This window comes from Onychomys torridus, chromosome 3 (genome assembly GCF_903995425.1).
Source record: "Onychomys torridus chromosome 3, mOncTor1.1, whole genome shotgun sequence".
NCBI lineage: Eukaryota > Metazoa > Chordata > Mammalia > Rodentia > Cricetidae > Onychomys > Onychomys torridus.
The window spans coordinates 143466182-143484591 of record NC_050445.1 but is presented as its reverse complement, the minus strand read 5'-3'; the positions used below and the strand labels follow the sequence as shown (position 1 = coordinate 143484591).

At 39.8% G+C, this 18410-nt stretch overlaps 1 protein-coding gene across 1 annotated transcript; it reads left to right on the top strand.

The window, feature by feature from the left end:
* The first annotated feature begins 2727 nt into the window (after nucleotides 1-2727).
* Olr1 (oxidized low density lipoprotein receptor 1) lies at nucleotides 2728-17398 on the top strand. Its single transcript, XM_036180345.1, has 8 exons — nucleotides 2728-2812; nucleotides 5736-5837; nucleotides 7713-7964; nucleotides 8615-8652; nucleotides 10903-11131; nucleotides 16114-16253; nucleotides 16861-16976; nucleotides 17254-17398. Exons 1-8 carry the CDS (start codon nucleotides 2728-2730, stop codon nucleotides 17396-17398), a joined length of 1107 nt encoding a protein of 368 aa, XP_036036238.1.
* The last annotated feature ends 1012 nt before the right edge of the window (nucleotides 17399-18410 follow it).

Genomic DNA, 18410 nt, shown 5'->3' with positions numbered 1-18410 from the left:
TAAATATATGGACAGAAGTTTCTCAAAGAAGCAGAACTGATAGAATGTGTGGAGTGTAGATACAAAGACACAGGTTTCTTAGATGAGATTGTATCATGTGATTATAGGGGTTGCCTAGTCTAAATCTGCAATGCTACCCAGCAGACTGAGGATCTGGAAGAGTCAAGAGAGGGTCTAATTCCAGTCCAAAGGCTAGTATGAAGACCAGAGGGAGCAGGTGCTGAAACTGAAGCCCAAAGGTCATCTGCTAGAAAATGCCTCCTTACGTGGAAGAGGATAGCTTTTCCTGTTCTTTCGGCTTTCTGAATTTGAATGAATCTCTCTCCGTATATAAATAGGCCATCTCTACTGATTTATTTATCTGTTGTGTGACTTCTCATGGCAAGACATGAACAAAATCTGTTCACCACAGATAGAGAAACAAGAACAGACCAAAAAATCATCCCATCCTTCCCTCATCCACAAAGAAATGTTTCAATTCAGAGGAAATAGGTGTACAATATAATCTCCATCCTCAAACATTTTGCCTAGGTACCAAGTGATCTGGACAAGGCAGGAAATAGAATGAACCATCCCAGGAAGTGTAAAAACGTTTTCAGGTAGAAAAGATGGGAACATTGTGCAGGTGGATTGTGGTGACATCTGTTATGACAACGTGATTGCTTAACAGCACATTAAGCAGTACATCTGAAGTAGTTAAAGTAGCAGCCATTATATAGTTTATATTTTTTTATATTAATGGTGTCTGAGATAACTGAGTCACTGTGAGAATAATAAAGTGTCCTTCTCATTGTACTGCCATTTCAGTGTTTATTAATTCATCATCAAAAGAGATTTCCTGAGATTCTACTGAATCTTAGTGAAAGTGAAAGTGAAAAGGCCACTTTGGAAATTGAGGAATGTGTTAAATTCCTGGCATCCACTCCCCAGATAGGAAACAGGGGTCAGGAGTAGGTTAGGGGGTCGTTGTTGTTGTTGTTGTTGTTGTTTAAATGCAGATCTTTGATAAGGTTGTGTTGGCTCTGTGGGCTGTTTTGCAAACGGTGTGAAAAAGAAAACTTTAAATGGCAGATAAGCTGTTCTCAGCTGTGCTGAATATTCTACGTAGGAAGATGGAAAACACAAAGCTTAGCATGGAGGAAGGATGTGGAATCTTATACACACTGTCAGTATTGGTGGTTTTTCCTATGTAACTTCCTAGACACCTTACCCACTTTTCTCTATCTCTTTCCCCACTCCACCTTTTCTCTAAGTGGTTTAAAACAAAATTCAGCTACTGTAGAATCTTGTACACACAAACTCCAGAAACCACGTTCGGTAGATAAGGGGTCCCTTTTACAGAAGCACCTGCAAGGGCTGGACCTGAGTTAAGACCCCCAGAACTCATCGAAAGCCCACTAGAGACACACCTGTCTGTAATCTCAGTACTCTTACTGTGAGATGGAGGGCAGAGATATGAGAGGATCCCGGAATCTTGCAGATCAGCTAGCCTAGAGCATGCATCAACAAAGAGATCTTTGCTTAAACAGTGGGAGACCAGAGCCCATCAACACCTGGGCTGTCCTCTGACCTCCATATGCACCTGGGTTGTGCACCCATACAAGCAAACACACACACACACACACACACACACACACACACACACACACACACACACGTACATATAGGTTAAAAAATAGAAATAATCCCAAAGATATGTGTCTTTTCATGATGGAAAACTAGGTGACGATTCTCTCTATGGATAGGTATAGGTATAAAAAGCCCAGGAAACATTGGTCAAACTAAAACATATTCTTTTCTGGTCAACTTAACTATCCTGGGTATAGCAATTAATATAGCTTTAGCTATTATTTCTGAGTTTTATACCCCAACCACAAAGCTTGTCATTTTCACAATATCACTTAAGTTTCTATTGAAATATCATTTAAAAAAAAAAATGAGACAGGACTCAGTATGATATCCTTGCTGGCATGGACTCAGTATTATAGACCAGGCTGCTCCTGAATTCATGGAGACCCAGCGGGTCATTATCAAATATACATTATCCTCAAATCACAGACGAACATATAGATTTGATATGAGTCTGTCATCCCAAGATGGCAGACCCAGGGCAAGATCCAAAAACTTACTCTATTTAGTTCCAGTGGGCTCATGATGTTTAAAGTCACTGTATGCAAGACTGCCCCTACTGAGTCCTGTACCCAGAGTACCACGGCTAGAAATGGGAATCTTACATGATTTATGTTACATTTCTAATTGCCAATTAAAGCAAAGAAAAGTAAAATGTACTGCTTATAAAAACAGATGCCATATAGTGAAAATCTGCTTCAGTGAATCAGCAAACAGAAAAATGTGGACAATGAAGTGACATTCCTTTCTGCAGACCTGGCTTGAGGTATGCGCTTCCTTTGAGTTTCAGGCCCTTATCTGATAAGTAGGCAGTGTCTTTCCTATGATTGTCATGGACAGTGCATTTTTCCCTGCTGCCTTTTTTCTTAGTGAAAGGTCATAATACAGGACTGGAATTACCATTCTCCCCACCCACCACAGACACAACCTAAGAACTTGTGTTAGCCAACTTTCCAATATGAAGCAAAGTCTCCCCCTTCCTCCTGCGATGGTTGAGTCATCCTCTGCTAGATAAGAGTAGCTATTTAAACTGCACCAGAAGCTCAGCCACTGGCAGTTGGTTGAGTTCCTTGACTGCTTCGGTTTCTCTTTCTTGGCATGAATTTGGAAATGACTTTTGATGGCAAGATGATGCCTGTGAACGAGCAGCCTGATCAGAAATCATGTCACAAGAAGGCTAAAGGTACCAGGGAAGGGTGGATGCTTACAGAGACAGAATGTCAAGCTTAGCTTAGAAATGTAAATTAAATGTAGTGGAGAATGACTTTAGAAATTAAAAACCTTCAAATATCAGGAAATATAAGAGACTAATAGCACTTATTTAGAAGAAAAGCAAGTAGGATTCAAGATAGTAACTTACCTGTACTACATCTTTACTGTAAGCTGTTCTCCATGCTGTCTCTTTAAATTAGTGACTTCTCTGAATCTTTATACTGAAGGTTTCAAGAATGGAATGGTGCTGATATTGTCTGCCTTCTACAGAGAGCTAACCCAGAATCCGAAGGATTAATGAAGTCACTTATTTTCATGGAATCATATACAGTAGCACCAAAATCATACCACAGATTCCCACATATACAGAATCCATTTCATAAAAGCTGCAGGAAATGCATTCATTCAGAGCACACAGTGATTGTTTTTTATATGTGTTGTTGAAGAGCTGACAAATTATGAAGTGCTTTCTGAATTATCTAAAGCAAATCCAGTGTGTTCAGCATGGATGAGCATACACTAGCTTTTGTTGTCTATCATTGCTCTGAAAAATTATCATTTATGATTGGCCAATATAGCAAACTGTGAACCGCTTAGCTTGTATTCATAATCTCAACTCTGTAGACAACGACAGATAAAATGCCTACTACTTTATAAAATTAAGAGAAAAGGGACTGGGTGGTGGTGGTGCACACCTTTAATCCCAGCACTTGAGAGGCAGGGAGCAGGTGAGCCTGGTCTACAGATCCAAGTTCTGGGACAGCCAGGGCTACACAGAGAAACCCTGTTGGGGGAGGGGCAAATAAACCGTGGTAAGAGGAAGAAGGACAGACTGTGTCTGTAAACAAGACTGGAATCTTTCCATGGATAGAGTAAGGGTGAGTGTGGTGTGATTTAATATCTGAGTGGCTGAATTAGCACAGACTGAAGACAATGTTGGTGTTTATAGTAGCAGACCCAGCAGCAGCTGAACTAGCTTGATGTGAAGACATGCTGGTGTTCAACAGGAGCTAATGCCAGCCATTAAAATTTGTTCAACCATTCATTCATTGTAACTATTGCTTGCCTGACTTTTGACATAAATACGATTAATTTTTAAGATTCCTGATTAAATTAGTGACCTATTGCGAACTGTATAAATTAGGCACAGAATTCAGTGAAAAAAATATTTTGCTTATTTACTCCTTTATTGATGGACTAACGGTTGTTTTCTGACTAAACACCGTTAAGTCAGGTGAGAACTAGACCACAGAGAAGGGATGAAGGTATATTGTAGATAATAGGAACATGTGTGTTCTTTTCACATGGGTGGTTCATGGGATTAGTGTTTTATTCGAGGTGTGGGCATAAAATGTGGGATGAATACTGGAGTGTAAAGAGAAATGGGTTATACACATGATGCCAGGTGCCAGGATTAGGTGACCATCTGTAAAAGATATTACTCTCTTTTATTGTCTGCCAGCTCACCACAAGTGCAGAGACAGAAATCATTTAGTCAGATAATGGGCTGTCACAATTTCTATCTTCAAAAAAAATTATCTATCGAGTCTAACAAAGATTATTAACACATGAGAACTCTGTGAATATATTCGGCAGGTGATTAACTTGGACCCTTACCACATTCACACTGAAAGCTTGGTAATGTAATACTCTAAGCATTGTGGCTTATCAGTATTGGAGTAGAGGCCTATGTTTGGAACCAGATGTGGTACTGCATGCCTGATATCCCAGCACTAGGGAGGCTGAGGCAGGAGGACTCACCTGTCTGAGACCATCCTGGGCTATTTAGTGAGTTCCAAGGCAGTGTGGACTAAAAGTGAGCATTGTTTTAAGGAAGAACAAAATAAAACCCAAAGACCTACCTTTTTAAGTTTTGTTACATGTGTTCTCTCAAGCTAGGGACTGAAGCTTTCAGTTTCTTCTTTACATGGAGAGGAGAAGAATAATATCAGTGTTCTGTTTATCTTACAAGAGGAAAAAACTAAATACACTGCATGTGATATTTTCCTCTTGAGTCTGTAATGCTTGTGGTTATTTAATACTGGGCCACATAACTGCACATTCTCATGTCAGAGCTGCATGGCTTGTTTTCAAAATCAAGGCAACTTTTTCTCTGGGAATAATAGGCCTAGCCCAAGCTTACTTTCTACCAGCCACCATAATTATTTCAATCCTAACTGGAGTAAAAGTTTTCAGCTGACTCTCTATACTTCATGGAGGAAGCATCAAATGATCCCCTGCTATACAATGAGTGTGAGGCTTTATTTTTCTATTTACGGGGGGGGGGGGGGACCACAATTAACATAAATGCAACATAAGTGCAAGTCAGGCTATTACCATAAGCCAAGTGCATATCAAGCTTTCATTCCTAGTTTCCTTTGGTTAACAACTCCAGTTGCAAGAAGTAATTTTAGTGTAATAAAAATTGAATGGCATGAGGTCAGGCATAGAATTTCTTGAGAAAATCTCAGGTGACTGATTAAAATATTTTGTTTGACATCTTGACAGTTGTTTGCATAATGCTACTTATGAACACTGATGTGTATGTAAACATCAGACTTTCTGCACCATAGATGAAGTTAGGCTGCATTGAGAGTTTCTTGAAGGGCATTGTGCATAGAACAGAGGAAGTAAAAGTTTCAGAATCAAGTATTTAGTGTCTGAAACCTTACTGAATCCCAGGTGTTATTTTTTTTCCCATGGGAGTCCATGAATAACTTACTTCAGTTTTATAACTATCCATTGTTCTGTCTGCACACATGCAGAGCCAGTGTGGTTGGGGAGGGGACTGAGGGGTGTAGAGCACAGAGCTCAGGCAGGATCCAGAGCCCCAGAGCCCAGCTTGATGACCTGCTTTGAGTTTTTCCAATTTTTTGGATTCTCCTTCCTTGCAGGTTTGCATTTTCTCTCCTCCCCATGGTGGTGCCCTGCTGCGATGACGCTGGTCATCCTTTGCTTGGGGTTATCAGTGACCCTTATTATACAACGTATGCAATGTAAGTGTTGACATAGGGAACTGGAGGTGGGCAATGAGGGTTATGCATACAACTTGTAACAACTACAGATCAGCCTGGATTTAGATACCTTTTAGGCTAAATGCTTTCAGAATAAGCCAAGCAATTAATGGATATATTCTGTTCATCCACCCACTAGAGATGGGCATGGAATGGAGCTTATTCACAGTAGAGTGTTTTTGTTTTGCTTCATAATTTCATGGAGGGATCTATTTACAACCTAGAATAATTTGATAATAACTTGAAGTTTCTAATACATAATAAATACATAACCCAAGAGGAAAAGAGGTCCCATTTAGTTTTGTTTTGATGGATCTGATTATATGCCAAGAATCATAATTGTCCCCTTAAAATAACTAAAACATGGACAGAAAAATGTACTTTGAGTTTATAACACTTAGGAAAGTGGAGATAGTGAGAGAGAGAAAAGAAGACATAAGAAAAAGGAGCAGAGTGGACAAAAGGGAAGATAATATTTTCCTGCCATCAGGCTGCACGAGCAGATTTCAGGCCCGAGTTACTCTGCCAGCCATAGTCCAGGATATAAGTCCTCAGAAACATCACTTGCTTCCTACATGTCTCATTCTGTATAACCTTTTTTTAATTGTCTGTGGGCACTTGAGGCCTTTTGTAATGATGGGACAGGAGATCCCACTCGATGGCAGCAGTTGGAAGAACCTTTCTGGGGTGCCCCTCACCATCCAGCAGGCTCAGACAAGGCCTCGAAGCAAAGGGTCGGCAGCAAGGTGCACTAGAGCTGAGTCCAGTTCCTAACACAGCGTTCATTTCTGCCTGATTACACATTTGTCTCATCTCCACCCTCCCAAACTGTTCTGTGGCTAAAATACAATTTACTCTCAATGACACCATACAAAAATTTACAAATATTTCGTAGGCGGTTGCCTTGAAAATGAAGGCAAATGTCAGAGTTCCTAAATAAAATTAGGAAGTCTGGCAGTGTAGACGGAGTGGGAGGAGCTAAAGAGGAATTAAGCAGAATAAATTGCTAATGGCAATTCCTCCTATGATTCAGCGTCTAGGGGAGAGGTGACTACTATAGATTGCCAATACTATATTTATTTCATTATATTATTTCTTACCTTGTCATTACTTTAAATTGTTTTATTTTACTTTCTTACTCTTTGAGAATTTCATACTCATGTATGTAATGCATTTTGATTAAACCTATCCCCATTTTCCTCCCACCATCCCCCTTTTCCTCTGAATTTTACACGCTCTGCTTTTAATTTTTAGACCACTTAATGCTGCCTGCATGTGCATGGGTATAGGGCCATCTGCTGGAGCATAAGTGGCCTTAAGGGAGGAGCCACAACCATGAAGAAACCTGACTCTCCCATTGCAGCAGCCATTAATTGCCACTAGTTCCTCACCTGAGGTGGAACCTCAGAGCCCATCCCCATACCCAGGGGCTCATACGTGCTGACCAAGTCCTCTGCCATTGACTTGTATCCCCACATCTCTCCCCTTTGCCATTGGGCTACATTACTACCCTTGAAATTACTTTTAATTTCTGTATAAATCTCAACAAAAATAAAGCTGTGGAATTTTTTATTCAGAAACATCTGCATGATTACTAATAAAAATTACAACAGAACTGCAATTACAAAAATACAATTGAATAACTTCTAAACCCACAAATTCTGAATAAATTGGCGCCATTTACCAGCAACCTTCAAGGACATTTATTCCTCCATTATTGTTCAAATTCGTAAAACATGTTTGTCAACACTTGTCTGTTGTCAAGATTGATTGAGTCTGTGTTTTAATGCCCTGGGCATCCAGTGGCAGCATTTGTACTGGAGAGGAGAGGCTGAGCCTTAATTCTCTATGGTTTAGTACTCCAGGTATCCAACCTCCTCAAGCAATACCAAGCAAACCTTACTCACCAGGAACATATCCTGGAGGGACAGATCTTAGCCCAGCAGCAGGCAGCAAACACTTCACAGAAGAAACTCAAGGAAATGATAGACACTCTCACCTGGGAGCTGAAGGAGAAATCCAAAGAGCAGGAGGGCCTTCTGCAACAGAACATGGACCTCCAAAAAGCCCTGCAGAGAGCTGAAAACTTTACAGGTATAGGGGAAGGAGGTGGTGATGGGTGTTATACTCAGTCTCAACCAGGTCTTACAAAACCACCACATGACATATATGCCATGCCTTCAGAGTTCTGCACAAGCTCTCTGTCAGTCCCATTTCTACTCTAGCCAGTGTTAAGCTTTGTAAATATCTACTCTGGTGAAGCTCTCCTTCTCATGGCTGAACATTTTGTTCCTTTTATTCTTTACAATTCTAGCCTTGAGGTCTGTGTGGAAGTGCCATCCTGGCCCATCATAGCCTCTGCCACAGACATGTTATTAATTCCATGCAAATGCGTCTTAGTCACTGGCTTCCCTTTCCTTGAGATTCTTCCTGTCATTGCCATTCTTCACCTCAGCTCCTGTGTTTGCTTCATTCTGGGACACTGTTTCTTACATGGGCACTACATCTGTCTAAGTACAAAGAGTGGAGGTCACTTGACTCAGAAGGTTTAGGTAGGTACTTAAAGTGAGAAAAATAAGAGGTCTAGAAAGTGAGTTTATATAGAAATTGAGATGATTTTATCTGTCTAAAGGGATTCAGAATATAGGAGCAGACAAAGAACAGACTGTTGTCAACTTTTGTGCTAGTACAGAAGCTTTCTACATTGTTGAGTTTTTCTGCATTGTGTAATCAAGTGAGGTATGTGCTTCTAACTACAGAGTTAGGTGTGACAGAGTCAGATGTCCTTTCTTGGAAAGTGCTTAGAAGAGGGTGCTTTTCTCAGGATTAGCAATTAAGTGTCATTCAAAAGCATGTCTCTCCAACTTTTTGCTTGTGTGGCTAACTGTTCAATTGTGCAGTTTTGTTAAATAAAGATTATATAATAATATATAGACAGCCATCCCTTCATTGTATAGACAAAGCTATTGAGAGCAGGATAGAGTTTAACAATAGTGTTAATGAGTGGTTTGATGTAAAGTTACTCAGTTTATAAGTCTTTTCAGGACAAGCATGGTGGGGCATGCCCTTAATCCTAATACTGGGGAGACAGAGGCAAGCAGATCTCTGAGTTCAAGACCAACCTTGTCTACACAACAAGTTCCAGCCAGGGCTACATGGAGAGATCAAACAAACAAATAAACAAACAAATAATAATTATTTCAGTATGAAAGGGGTAATTTAACTTTGTAAAAATAATCAGAAATTTTTAGACAAACTGACCTTTGACTAGTGTCATGCCAGTGGCCATGTCAGAGGAATAGTAGGTGATAATAGACTTTGGGATGTCAGCCCACCAAGAGGAAATTCTGGATGCATGAGGCTCAGATTGGCAAGGCACTGAGACCATAGACCCCAGAGTGCCTTTTGCTGCTGCTGTGCCTTCACATGTTTACCCCTGTCATCTTTCACTGGTATCTGGCATGGTGTGAATGAGTGTGGGGAGATCCCCACTGCTTGTAATGCCATGTGTTTATCTCATAGTAGCGTCCCATTCTACTGGGCATTTTTACCTGTGGATTATTATGAAAATGGTTTCTTCCTAAGCTGTACTGTCTATATGACAACAATAATGTTAGTTTATACAGAGCTCTGATTAAGAAAAATAAATGCAAGGAAATGTCACATGGCTAGGGCCTATGTGTTTCACCTAAGGAGCTGCACAGATTGCAGGTCAGGCTAGTGATTAAGGAAAACAACGAAGTCCCCAGAAGACACTCTGGCTCTAATTCTCTTAATACTAAACAAATACAGTGACAAGTTTTGGTGTGCATCATTAGCAGAAACAAAGCCTTAAAATAATTTCAGGTTAGGTCAGATGTTTTGATAATAGCTTTGAGATGAAAAACCCCAGAAAACAATCTAAAATTCACGAGGACACATAGCTGAGTTATAGATTCATTAGTTTAGGGTAAAAAATACAAAGCAGCCCAATTGTTGCTAGCTGACACACTTTCCTTGCTGGGTTTGATTGGTGATCAAAGGTGATGATTAATTTCCTGTGTCCATTGTTGCCCTTGGTCTCCTGATATAAGAAACTATTGATGAGTGGGTATGCATCCCAAAGATTTAAAGCGGAGGTGACTGATTCTTTTTCATGTATAAAAGTTCAGGTTTGTTATTCCTTTAAGACTCTTTATAAGATTACCTTTCAAGATAAGTAATAAAGTAATTGGCCCTTTCTTTGTAACTGCAAAATGTAGCCTGCCAGTAAAAGACCTGACTGAGAAGAATACCTTGCTTGCCTACATAGTTAATCTATAACAAGTTGCTTGGGTATGAATATATGTGGATTCTTGGGATAATTTGTTTTGAACCTATAATACATAAAATGTTTAATCATGTAAGGGAAAGGGAAAACATGTTTTTTCACTGTTTGTTTTGTATTCATTGTAATCACTCACTTGAAAAACAAAATGTAACCACATTGTAATTTTCATATTACCCGAAAGATTTTGTTGAGGTGTATAAGCTGTAAGAAAAGGAATAAAGATGGAGTTAAAATGGGCTAAAAGGAAACCATCAAGAATGAGAGTTAGAAAAAAAAAGATTAAGAGAGTTAAAATGAGTTAGAAGGAAAATAGCAAAAATGAGAGAGTTAGAAAGAATTAGAAGTAAAATATCAAGAATAAAGATAGAGTTAGAAGAAAAACATCAATAATGAGAGAAGGTAATCAACAGGAAAATAAAGAATAGAGAATGCAAAAGAAGAATAAACAAATGTCTGAAAGAAACCATCAGGAGAGTGTTAGTATGTTTTTCCCTAAGCCCCTCAGATAAAGTCTAGTATATGCTGACAGTGGATTTTCCTTTGAGCCCTGTGCTGCAGCAGTCTTTCAAGTACATTTATTCCTCCATTGGTGTTCAAATTCATAAAAGATTTTTTATCAACACTCATCTGTTGTCAAGATAGATTATTTGAGTCTGTGAATGCCCTAGACATCCATCGGCAGCAATTATACTAGAGAAGGGAGGCTGAGTTTTAATTCTCTATGGTTTAGTACTCCAGGTATCCAACCTCCTCAAGCAATACCAAGCAAACCTTACTCACCAGGAACATATCCTGGAGGGACAGATCTTAGCCCAGCAGCAGGCAGCAAACACTTCACAGAAGAAACTCAAGGAAATGATAGACACTCTCACCTGGGAGCTGAAGGAGAAATCGAAAGAGCAGGAAGGCCTTCTGCAACAGAACGTGGACCTCCAAAAAGCCCTGCAGAGAGCTGAAAACTTTACAGGTACAGGGGAAGGAGGTGGTGATGGGTGTTATACTCAGTCTCAACCAGGTCTTACAAAACCACCACATGACATATATGCCATGCCTTCAGAGTTCTGCACAAGCTCTCTGTCAGTCCCATTTTTACTCTAGCCAGTGTTAAGCTTTGTAAATATCTACTCTGGTGAAGCTCTCCTTCTCATGGCTGAACATTTTGTTCCTTTTATTCTTTACAATTCTAGCCTTGAGGTCTGTGTGGAAGTGCCATCCTGGCCCATCATAGCCTCTGCCACAGACATGTTATTAATTCCATGCAAATGCGTCTTAGTCACTGGCTTCCCTTTCCTTGAGATTCTTCCTGTCATTGCCATTCTTCACCTCAGCTCCTGTGTTTGCTTCATTCTGGGACACTGTTTCTTACATGGGCACTACATCTGTCTAAGTACAAAGAGTGGAGGTCACTTGACTCAGAAGGTTTAGGTAGGTACTTAAAGTGAGAAAAATAAGAGGTCTAGAAAGTGAGTTTATATAGAAATTGAGATGATTTTATCTGTCTAAAGGGATTCAGAATATAGGAGCAGACAAAGAACAGACTGCTGTCAACTTTTGTGCTAGTACAGAAGCTTTCTACATTGTTGAGTTTTTCTGCATTGTGTAATCAAGTGAGGTATGTGCTTCTAACTACAGAGTTAGGTGTGACAGAATCAGATGTCCTTTCTTGGAAAGTGCTTAGAAGAGGGTGCTTTTCTCAGGATTAGCAATTAAGTGTCATTCAAAAGCATGTCTCTCCAACTTTTTGCTTGTGTGGCTAACTGTTCAATTGTGCAGTTTTGTTAAATAAAGATTATATAATAATATATAGACAGCCATCCCTTCATTGTATAGACAAAGCTATTGAGAGCAGGATAGAGTTTAACAATAGTGTTAATGAGTGGTTTGATGTAAAGTTACTCAGTTTATAAGTCTTTTCAGGACAAGCATGGTGGGGCATGCCCTTAATCCTAACACTGGGGAGACAGAGGCAAGCAGATCTCTGAGTTCAAGACCAACCTTGTCTACACAACAAGTTCCAGCCAGGGCTACATGGAGAGATCAAACAAACAAACAAACAAACACATAAATAAATTCAGTATGAAAGGGGTAATTTAACTTTGCAAAAATAATCAGAAATTTTTAGACATACTGAACTTTGACTAGTGTCAAATATGTATTTAATCTTTCTAAGGAAGGACCATTCAATAAAGTAAGGGATGCACACTTCTAACCAGGCTTAAGGGAAGGAGGCTTAATTCTCAAGGATGGGAGTGTTTACATATGTAAACAGCCCAAATCCCAGCAATAGTTTAGTTCACAGACACAGCAGTAAAACAGTTTTGCATTTATCAGCTATAAATTGTGTGGGATTCAGTCTGTGTTAGGACCATGAAGAACCTTCTCTTAGAGATGCCAGACATAAACAATGGATCAGACACAGAACTCACATATCCTTTTCTGGCATATAATATTATTAGGTCCTTTGTTCCATTCCTTGAAGTGTTAGATATGGCCAAGTTATAGAGACCTCAGGTGAATGTCTACTTTACTCATGCTGCTTTAGGGAAAGCCTCATGAAAATGTCATAATACTGAAATCCCAAGTGGAAAAAATTGTGCTAGTTTTCTCAGATTTGAGGCAGATTCTTTCTGTTTTACTACAGTTCTGTGGTCCTTAGCAGATCAGTAGAATGATTTCCTTGGAAGCTAAGGAGATGCAGAGTCTTCAAAAAGATAGATCTTTGCATTTAGCATCAGAATTAGTGCTTGTTATTAGTCTTTAGCTATGCAAATAGATTGATATAAATGGCAAGTTCCATGTAGGCCCCCAAACCCTGAGCTCACAGCAGAATATTTCCTCAATTATTTCATCCTCAGGGAAGTTTGAGCAGGCATGTGCTACTGTGCCTGTATTAGGTTCTCAAGAGCAACAGAGCCAACATGATAAGTATGTATTAAAAAGGGGTTTATTAGATTGGTTTGCATAATATATCTGGGGAATGGAACAATATTTATCTCTCATTGGATGGGTGGACAATTTAGCAGCTGTTTAGTCTGTGAGGCTGAATGTCTAAGATGTCGCTCTTTGGCACTGAAGCCCTGGAGTATCCATGAAGAGCTACTGATCTTCAGTCTATTTTTGAAGCTAGAAGAAGCTGGTTATAATACCAGGGAATGAATGTAGCCCTGTGATCAATGAAGTTGCCTGCAAAGTGAATGCACACAGGCACCAAGCAAAATATCCTTCTTCCTCCTGTCTCTGTGTTGCCACAGGAAGGACTCACCCATGTTTAGGGGAAGTCCCACTTCAGGTAATCTGATTAAGAAAATCCCTCACAGGCATGCCCAGCTACTTGGCTTTTAGTTCCTTCCAGATGCAGACAAATTGACAACCAAGGCTTATCAAGGTGCACCATCACAGGTATTAAATATACTGTGAACATTAGGTTCAAATTCATGATTTCTTGATTTGTAAAATGAAGACATTATCGGAGTCAAACTCTGAGTTGCACAGGATTAAATGAGTTCATATGTTCGAAGTACTTCCAAGAGTTTGTGCACTTGGTAAATAATATCTGTGTTCATTAAACTTTGTATATAATATTAGATACTATATGCTGTATGATATTACACACACATACACACACACATACAAAGAAATGTAGTTGATTTTAATATCACATACAGAGACATGCCTTTCTCACTTTGTTAGAATAGAGACAAGTTGTCTAGACCATTTCTCTATTCATAAAAACCTGATCTGTTTACATTTATATACTGTGATGGGGATAGACAAATTATGAAGGAAGTTGCACACCCTGTTTTAAACTCATGCATGCCCTTTCTACTTTACTTTCTGCTTTCATTTTTCTGGAAACTTCCTACTCTATCCTCTATGTACATATTCTTGTTGTTCTGTAGTTCTGTGTTGTTTCTTCTGTTTTAGATAGATTCTTACTCTGTAGCTCCAGGTTGGCCTGGGACTCATTATTTAGACAAGATTGGCCTTGAACTCAAGGAATTCCTCCTGCCTTTGTCTCCTGCATGCTGTGGTTGCACACAGGAACCACTATACTAGGTCTACATTTGCGTATCTGGTAAAGCTTGCTCATATAAAATTATTAGGTGGGTTTGTGCCACATGTAAAATTATGATTTAACTCTTCTTAAGGACTTTTCCCCCATTTTGGTCACACATTAAAGCAAAAGGCAGCTCCTTGTGTGTCACCATGAGGTTGGTGGTGACCATGCTGATGATCTGGGGGTTGTCAACACATAGACATTGATACCTTTGTCTATTTCCTTCTCCCAGAGGGGAATTTGCTGGATGCCCCAGCAAATTTGTTGCTGAGAACATCTTATTTACTGAAATCCCACTGAAATTGGGAAACTCATTTTATATCAATGCAATTCTACTAAATCAAACTTGTCCAAAAGAATGTGAGCTACTATACAAGAGTAAAATTTCCACCATGAGCATGTTTAAATAAAGAAAAAGAAGCAGATGGAATTAATTGTAGTGACATACTTTACTTAACCAAGACATCTGAAATATTAATTTGATGTGAACCTATAAGGTTCTCTATGGGCTAGGCTGCATGATGCTGATGAAACTCTAAAACTCACATGTGTGCTGTAAGTGCAAACACAAGTGACTGAAAACTCACCTCATTTCAGAAACCCCATTGGTAACTGCATTGATTGTAGTTGGAATCTTAACAGGTCTTAATAAGAACAAACCTGAGGCCAGTTATTGGGGTGAATGCTGGAAAATCAGGGAAGCAGAACAAGCCACAGCTACCTCACCTCACCAGTTCCTCAGCTGGTCTTGTTTCCTCAGACTGCAAGCTTCTGAGTCCTCATCCAAATAAATCTCAGTTGAACTGTGCTGCTCCAAAGCCTAAAAGCTTAACCAGCCAAAATGCTTCTAGTTTCTGGTCTTCACGCCTTATATATCTTTCTACTTTCTGCTGTCACTCCCTGGGATTAAAGGCGTGTGTCACCATGCCTGGCTGTTTCTAATGTGGTCTTGGACTCAGAGATCCAGAGATATTTCTGTCTCTGGAATGCTATGATTAAAGGTGTGTGCTACCATTGCCTATCCTCATGTTTAATATTGTGGCCGTCCTGTTCTCTGACCCCAGATAAGTTTATTTTGGGGAACACACAATATTTCAGGGAACACAATACCACCACAACTGGACAAAGCAGGGATAAAAGAAGGAGACAGAGTAGCCACAACTAATTCTGTTATTCAGAGAAATGAAGTTTTTAAATACATGTCTAGCTCTGTGATAACAGAATAGCCAATAAACATCCATTTCTTCAACTCTCATTTTTGTAATTTCAAACAAAACTTCTAAAATTCAAATTCTAAACTTGCATACCAACTTATGTCTCCTAAGAAGGGAAATGAAATACTAAGTGGAAAGTCAACTCAATTTACTAAAATGAGACTGCTTTAGCCCTTCTTCTTTTAAAAACACTCTCTTCTTCCTTTATAAACGTAAAAGACAGGAAGAAGAACTGGGAGGAGTTGGAGGAGGGAAAACCATAATCAAAATATACTGCATGAAAAAAAATATTTCCAACAAAAGAAAATGTATGAAGGGAAATAAGGGTTAGGAAGATGGCTCAGTAGTTAAGAGCACTGGCTGCTTTTCCAGAGGACCTAGGTTGGGTTTTCTGCACCACATAATAGCTTATCACTGTTTGCAACTCCAGTTCCAGTGGATCTGATGCATTCTTCTGGCCTCTGAGAGCATCACATGCATGTGGTGCACATATATATATATACCAGCAAGCAAAACACCCATACACATAAAATAAAAATAAAATGCAAAAAATGATTTATCAAAAAGGAAATAAAGATTCCAGCCATTCTCATATTTGCAGAATCTGGGTATCATTCTAAGGAATAACTGAAGAAATGCCTTTACTCAGAACTCCTCTATTCTATTAACACTTCCTAGGTCCGTGTCCACAAGACTGGTTATGGCATAAAGAAAACTGTTATCTGTTCTCTTCTGAGCAGTCTTATTGGGCAAAGAGCCGAGAAAACTGCCTGTCTTTGGATGCTCAGTTGCTACAAATTAATAGCATAGATGATCTGGTGAGTCATTTGGGGTGATGATGGAACAGATTATGGGTTAGTTAAAAAAAAAAAAAGAATCAGACTTAGATCTCTGGGGGAGTGCCTTAGAGTTTTATTGCTATTAATAGATGCCATGACCATGGCAACTCTTATAAACACAAGTATTTAATTGGGGCTGGCTTACATTTTAGAGGGTTAGTTCATTATCAGCATGCAGGAAGCATGGTGGTGCACAAGCATCTATGGTGCTGGAGAGGACCTGAGAGTTCTACATATGGATCCACAGGCAGCAGAAAGAGAGTGATACTGGGCCTGGCTTGAGCTTCTGAAACCTCAAAGCCCAACCCCTGTGATGCACTTCTTCCAACAGAGGCGCACCTACTCCAACAAAGCCACACCTCCGCTCTCTGTGGGGGTCATTTTCATTCATATCACCGCAGGGAGGAACACTTGTCTGAGAGGGAAACAGCTGCTTTTCAACTGGTTGCATACTTGGCCTTGGGCATATAGGGTGTCAGTAGTCTCAGTAGGCTCCTGTAATTGTCATTAAATCACCAAGGGATGTTGAAGATCATTTTGATATTTAGTTTGATGAATCTAAAGTCAGAGTCGTGTCTTTCCACAGAACTTCATTTCGCAAACAACTTCCCATTCCACCTCCCCATTCTGGATGGGATTGCATCGGAGGAAACAAAATGACCCATGGTTGTGGGAGAGCGGCTCTCCTTTGCGCCCTCACTTGTAAGTCCCTTACTCCTCTTGGTTTCCACTGTGAGTGTTCTATTCCTTGCTGGACCTGATTTGTAGTCACTGTCACATTCCACACATGTCCTCTTCTTCTCAGAATGAAGGGTGGGGAATCCACGAAAGTCCCAAGATGGTTTGCTATTTGCCCCTTCAGACATTCGCTGACATTTCCTTCACATTACGGCTGATTTCAAGCTTTGAGGCAGGATTGATTTCTAACACAAAGATGCTACATGTCATTTTTTTTTTTTTCTTTTCTCTCCACCTGTAGATTTAATATCAGGGGTATTCCTCCCCGGACACACCCATCAGGCACCTGTGTGTACATTCAAGAGGGAGTTGTTTTTGCTGACAACTGCATTTTAACTGCATTCAGCATATGTCAGAAGCAGGCAAAGCTATTGTTAATGCAGTGAATTTAACGATTCTGGAAAAACAGGAGACGACCTTTGACTGTTGTTATGAAATTTAAGCTATTATTGCATACTTAAATGCAAAACATGATTTTCCTGACAGCTGTCAGCTAACTACTAACTTCAGTTCACCTGAGCAGAGGCAAGGACCAGACACACAGACTGGGGATCCAGTTGTTTGACATCTTTGTATCTAAAGTTGTGAGTTCGATTGTTTATCCATATGTATTAGCTTTGCCCTTGACAAATCACCCAACCAACCTGCAATCCTTCCTCCTTTTCCTGTTTAAAATGATGACTCCTGCCTGACTTGGAAAATGCTTTCTAATCAGGCTCCTATACCTCAGTGTACATAAGACATTATGGAGCTGCACAGAAGACAGACTAGAGAACCTGCTTAAGCGCAGGCAGAGGGCTCAGAAGGGAAGTGTGTCTAAGAAGCAGCGTGCAAAGAACAGAAGAGAGGAAAAGCCACAATGCAACACAAGTTCCTGCTAGGAGCCACAGCCTGACCTTTGTAACTGTGGTCCATCTCCATCTGCACCATTTCCACATTTACAGTTTTTAATTTTATTTTTATTTTATCCTTATGGGGGGATGCCGACATGTGTGTCTGTGCACCACATAAGTGCCTGATGTCACTGTAGGACAGAAGAGAGCATAAAATCCCCTGGAACTGGAATTTACAGATGGTTGTTAGCTGCTATGTAAGTCCTAGGAATTGAACTCAGGTCCTCTGGAAGAACAGACAGTCTTATTAACCATGAACTACCTCTCCAGGCCCTGTAATCAGTTCTGGCATAAGTTATTTCTTCATCTTTTCTCTACCAAAGAACAGTATTTTGAATTTAAATCCTTTAAAACTGTAATTGTTAGAACCACATAATATGTGGCCCCAAAGCAAAACCAGATTTTTTTCTCCTTAAATTAGACATCCTTTGTAGACAACCTCTCCTTGATCCTGTCATGCTATGCTATGATTCAGAAACATACATGACCAAAATGGAAGAAACTA

Bases quoted from the DNA above. Each gene is read 5' to 3' on its own strand.
- Olr1 (XM_036180345.1), top strand. From the start codon at position 2,728: ATGAATTTGGAAATGACTTTTGATGGCAAGATGATGCCTGTGAACGAG. The intron at 8,653-10,902 runs GTGCTTAGAAGA...TTAGTACTCCAG, and splicing joins CAGATGTCCTTTCTTGGAAA to GTATCCAACCTCCTCAAGCA. The intron at 11,132-16,113 runs GTACAGGGGAAG...AACACTTCCTAG, and splicing joins GAGAGCTGAAAACTTTACAG to GTCCGTGTCCACAAGACTGG.